The following is a 5456-nucleotide window of genomic DNA, read 5'->3' as shown; positions in this document are numbered from 1 at the left end:
GAGAGAGAGTCGTTGTAGGAGTGGGAAGCCTCATCTTTCTCCTATCGAGTGCCTGATGGTTTTGAGTTGCTGACCTGTGGATAGCAGCCCAACGTGTAACACACCATACCACCACATCTCTAGAAACTCTCACAGCATTTGTAATTACCAGGACTTTTGTTTTTGTAATATGTTGTAGAACTACTTATCTGTAATAATGTCTGTGCTTTAAAAGTTTCCTTTATGAACATGACCTTTTTTAAGAATGAGAATCATTGTATATTAGTTAATCTAGTAGAGAGAAAATATGTTGTTCTTAAAGATTTTATTAGGTCCTATCAAGTTGGCTCCACCTCAGTGATCCTCTGTATAACAATTCAATTTGCCAGCTCCTGCACCGCCTTCATAATCATTTGCTATGTTTGACTTGTTGTTGTCGACACTGTGTCAGTCCATCTCACCTGAGGATCATCTTCTTTCATTGGCCCTTTGCTTACCCAAGAATGATGATAACGTGTCCAAAGTAAGCAAGACAAAATCATGCATCTTCACTTCTAGGAAGCATTCTGGCTGTACTTCTTCCAAGACATAATTATTTGTTCTTCTACAAGTTCACAGTATATTAAACATTCTTCAACACCACAGATTGACTGATTTGTGTTACGCAGGGTGTGGCTGGGAATCCCATGGTGAAGTCTGTGCTTGACAAAACCAAACATTCGGTGGAAAGCATGATTACAACTCTGGATCCTGGGATGGCTCCATATATCAGTACGTACTTACACTGAACTGACAGCTGCGTGCTGTTCCCACAGTCTGTGGGTGTCAGCCACTGACTAATACTCAGTTCATTTTCTTAGGTCATACAGTCAGTGGGAATATCTGTTATATTCTTGCATTCAGTTGATTACCTTGGTTTACTAGCATTATCAGGCATCTAAAAAGATTGTGAAGATAATACAGAATAAACTTCTGAAGTATTACTATACATTTCTGATTTTAATTTGACTCTGATTGTACTAATGGGTTAGCCTGGCCTTATTTACCTGTTACTTTATATTCTGTTCACATTTGAAGTAAAGCTTTTAAATTTAGTTTTGACATTTTTCAATTATGTATTGCAAATAAATATCTATGCTTAATTCAGGAATCACGTTTAGTGGAAATTCATTTATTTACTAATATCGCTAGGTGTATATGAAAAAACAAAACAAAACCTCAGTCTCATTGAGTACATGCTACTCACAGCAACTTTATAGGTCAGGGTTAGTTGTCTCTGTTTACGAGACTGTAACTATTTTTAATAAAATAGTTTCAATAGCATATACTTCTCATATAATTTAATAATTCAATAATATTAAAAAGTTCTGTGCAGTCATTATCACAACTAGTCTCAGAACATTTTCTTCTAATGCTCATTATTGTTAGCTCCCCGTTTCCCCCATCCTCTCCTGCCATGCCCCTAACCAGTTGTCTTCATAGATCTGCCTATCCTGGGTTTCATATATAGAAAGTATTACACAATCATACGAAACAAACAGTACTAGACAAAGCATGAAAAACCTCAAAGAGAAATGTAAAAATATTTAAAACTGAAACAACTTTAAAATGGGTCACACGGGAGATCAATTGATAGGGTATTACATTTTAACCTAGCTGCTTCTTCCATAATCGACTTTACAATGCTCTATGTATGATAGCAAGGTTGTTAATGTCCCTTAGCTATGGTCAGAGGGGATTCCCCTGAGACCTCATCTGTGTGGGGGTCCTGCCAATGGGTTTTAGTTTTTCACTGCTATACAAAGCCCTTGCAAACCGGGTATTCACAATTTAAATTCTGATACTATTCTTCCTTTGGATTTGGCTTTTATTATTAACAGATCTTTGGATCACACAGGCTGGTGTGCTTCTTCCATGTGGACTTAGGTGACGCCTTACTTAGATGGTTACTTGTTTGAAGACAAGCTTTTAAGCCCTCAGATGCTATTCGTTCTGATAGCCAGGCACCATCTGGTTTCTTCACACTTTGCTGTATGTAGCACCCATATCTTCAGTGATCTCTTCATGAGGGCCATGTCATTAGAATGACATGAACAGGGGCATGTCTGAGCAGGGCCATGTCATAAGAATTAATTTAGCAGGGCCATGTCATAAGAATTAATTGTTCTTAGACTGGGGCTAGAATTAAGTGCAAGCCTAAAACCCATTCGTATACCTATTTTACATATGTCTCTGATTCGCTTTAGAGAAATCATAATCATTTTCTGATCGAGAACATTATAAATCATAGCCCTGGGACATAAAGTAATTCTGTTGATAGTGTCATCAATTTAGCCAGTGGTATGTAGAGTATATTTTAAAGTCCTTCTTGTTTTATTATGACATGTATTAATCTAGTAGGCAGAGTTCTGCCTTAGAATGAGTGTCACTGAAAGTTTTGCTCATTACCAGTGACCATTGTTTGTGTAAATAATGTCCAATCACTTAGGAGTTTAATTTGTGTAAGTAAACAATTCATGTGTTGCAGTCTGAAGCTGACCTATACTTGTATAATTTCCTTTTTCTTGAGCATTGTTTTAGGCTCTATGTACCACTGGCTAAATTGTGGGGGTTGCGCTCAGTCAGATGAAAGAGAATGTGCATGAATTACTGATTTGAAAAAGGATCTGTAAACCTCTAGCCAATTAACAAGAAAAAGCTGTAAGAAAAAGAATAATGAGCCAAAAATTAAATCAGCTGAATTGTATTTTGTAATTGTCCAAAGGATTCAGAAATTTGACAGTTCCATATAGTGAATTCGTGTTCATAATAATCAAGTTTGACATATTTAATAAATATATAATATGTATTCCTTTTTTCCATACGTACATGTTTTAAATGAAGAAAGGAAAAAAATGAAACATTGTGGGATGCTTGCTGTTTTCATAGGTACTATGCTGGACTTTGAAAGCAATTACGTTATTTGATTCTTGAGCCAGCCCAGTGAGGTGGGGAGTATTTTTCTATGAGGAAGCAAGCACAGTGACTTCCCAAGGCAACAAAGCTAATAAATGATAAACCCAGGTCTTTAACTCAAGACAGGAGTCTCAGAACAATCAGTAAAAGACATAAAACCAAAGAGGGAAACAAGATAAATGAGATTTCTATTGTTAGAAAATAGCAATTTATGATAGCAGATATTCATGATTAGTTTTTAAAAGTAAGCCTTGTGTGGAAAAACTCACCCTTCACTGACAGGCAGCAAAATCAAGACCATTCTGATCTAACTGGAACTTGAAGTATTTTTATATACATGTAGAAGTCTCAATTTAGCATTCTTCAGTGTGTCGTGAATGCACAAGAACCGTTGTTAGAAAAGGTTACCGCAGTTGAACTATGTTCTTTTCATCAGTTCCCCCTTCCATTGTCCCACATGGCTTTGCAATGATAGTGATTGTGTGGCTAAATTGTTAGCATTGCTATACGGTAGTTCTGAGAATTTGGTGATTCCTTGAATTTGAAATTGATGTTTTCTTCTGGTTTTTGTAGAATCTGGAGGTGAACTGGATATTGTAGTGACTTCAGATAAGGAGGTGAAAGTTGCTGCTGTCCGAGACGCCTTCCAGGAAGTCTTTGGTTTAGCTGTGGTGGTTGGGGAAGCTGGACAGTCCAACATTGCACCACAGCCCGTGGGATATGCAGCTGGATTGAAAGTAGGTAATGGATGGGGGTACCATTTTTAAGATAGAGAAACTGGCAGTTCAATCTGTTTCCACAATTCTGATAAACCTTTTATATGAAGCTATTGTTTTTACATACTGGAATAATGAGAAATACTATTTTTAGTTAAATAACAATGTGGCGTTAAGATATATTGGTGGGATTTTAATTTGTAGAGATAGAAAGGTTTTGATTATTGGAAGAAAGGAAGGGCACACAGGGCATAGAATACAGAGAGAACCCACTGCTATCAAGTTGCTTCTGCCCTCTAGTGACGATATAGGGCAGCGTCGAAGTGCTCCCAAAGGTTTCGAAGACTTACAGGAACAGGCAGCATAGCCTCTCTCCTTTAGGGGTGGGTGAATCCCAACTTGTTGACCTTCTGGTTAGCAGCCCAGTGCGAACCCCACTGCATCACCAGGACTCCTTGGAGACAGTAATTAGTCTTTGACAGTCTAACCATTCACTCACTGAGATATGCTCAGTAATATTATACTGAAATAATATTCTTGAGTCCCCAAAGCTTTTTATCATTACTTTTAGCAATACGCTTACATATCTCCTTATAGTTCGTTGGACTTTCATGTACTTGGAAGTTTACATGGTAATTCAGACCTAAAGCAGGTTGTGTATTTACCCAATGGTCTCCCTTTTCCTTTGTACTTAGGGAAGTCGATGAGCTTTTTTAGCTTACTTTCTTTAATACTTCTCCTTCCCTGTTGCCTTAACTGTTCTGCCTCAAAGACTTGGCATAAAGCTTGTGTACAACTGTATTTTGCCAGTCTTATCCTACATATTCCAAATTCTAAACTCACTGCCATTGAGTCCACGTCGACTCTTAGTGACCCTCTGTAGGAAAGGGCAGAACTGCCCCTAGGTTTCCGAGACGAACTCTTCACAGAAGTAGTACGCCTCATCTTTCTCCCACCAACATAGTGAAACCTATTAAGTCACGTTTCCAGTAATAATTTACTTAATCAAAAGGGAGACACTGCCTTAAGTTATTGATTACAAGAGAAGACTTTGAGGCAGAGTCTGTAGATTTCAGTGTGAGAGAGGTGGGTGGTAGAAATAACTTGTTTTGAAAAGACATTTTAAATTCTCAAACTCTAACCACCACATCTACCCATTTTTGAGTACTTTGTCTTCTGGCCTGTTGCCCTTGAAAAGCTTTTCAGACTTCTACCTGTAATCGCATTACTCTGATACACAATCCCTCTGGCCTACATCGTGTTAAAGTTCCAGCACAAATGGCCTCTTGTGCATATTTTTTGTCTCTTATTTTATTGTTTGCCTCAGCATAGAAGAGCAAATGAACCAGTGGATCAGCATTACAAACAGCTTCCCCACTTGACAAACCAAAAGTAAGCCCAAAGTCCTCCCAGCAAATGATTTCATCTCACTTTGTCTGTGTGTGTCTGTGTGTGTACTTTTCCTGCAATAAAACTCATTCATACATTAGCCACCTAATTTTTCTTACCATGTTCTCTTAAACGCGCATCAAAAGACTTTCACCCTCACTGCCTCATGGAGGTTGCTTTTCAAGCATCCTCCACCTTACAGCTAGCTACCAGGCATCCTATGCCCTTCTTGCCATCGATTTTTGATCATTTGTTGTTCCCTTGTCCCTGGGTTTGTTAACACCACTTCCTTTACCCCACCTCCTCCTCTCCCACAAATCCGGCTAGACCAGAGCATGTACACAGGTACAGATTAAGAGCTGGAAACTACAGGGAATACAGGACAAATAAACCCCCCATGACCAATAATGAGAGTAG

At 38.3% G+C, this 5456-nt stretch overlaps 1 protein-coding gene across 1 annotated transcript in view; it reads left to right on the top strand.

Annotated features, from left to right (window-relative positions):
• Window positions 1–5456, top strand: part of PRRC1 (proline rich coiled-coil 1) — a 33037-nt gene that overhangs the window by 13067 nt on the left and 14514 nt on the right. The window contains exons 4-5 of the mRNA XM_045285050.1: window positions 640–750; window positions 3508–3671. Coding sequence (XP_045140985.1) covers window positions 640–750; window positions 3508–3671 — 275 coding nt within the window. The remainder of the gene's footprint in view (window positions 1–639; window positions 751–3507; window positions 3672–5456) is intronic.

The sequence above is a fragment of the Echinops telfairi genome, unplaced genomic scaffold (genome assembly GCF_000313985.2).
Source record: "Echinops telfairi isolate 266 unplaced genomic scaffold, ASM31398v2 ScPeMD7_7469;HRSCAF=8507_1, whole genome shotgun sequence".
In the NCBI taxonomy this organism is placed as follows: Eukaryota; Metazoa; Chordata; class Mammalia; order Afrosoricida; family Tenrecidae; genus Echinops; species Echinops telfairi.
The sequence above is the reverse complement of the archived record's forward strand: the minus strand, read 5'-3'. Positions and strand labels throughout refer to the sequence as shown.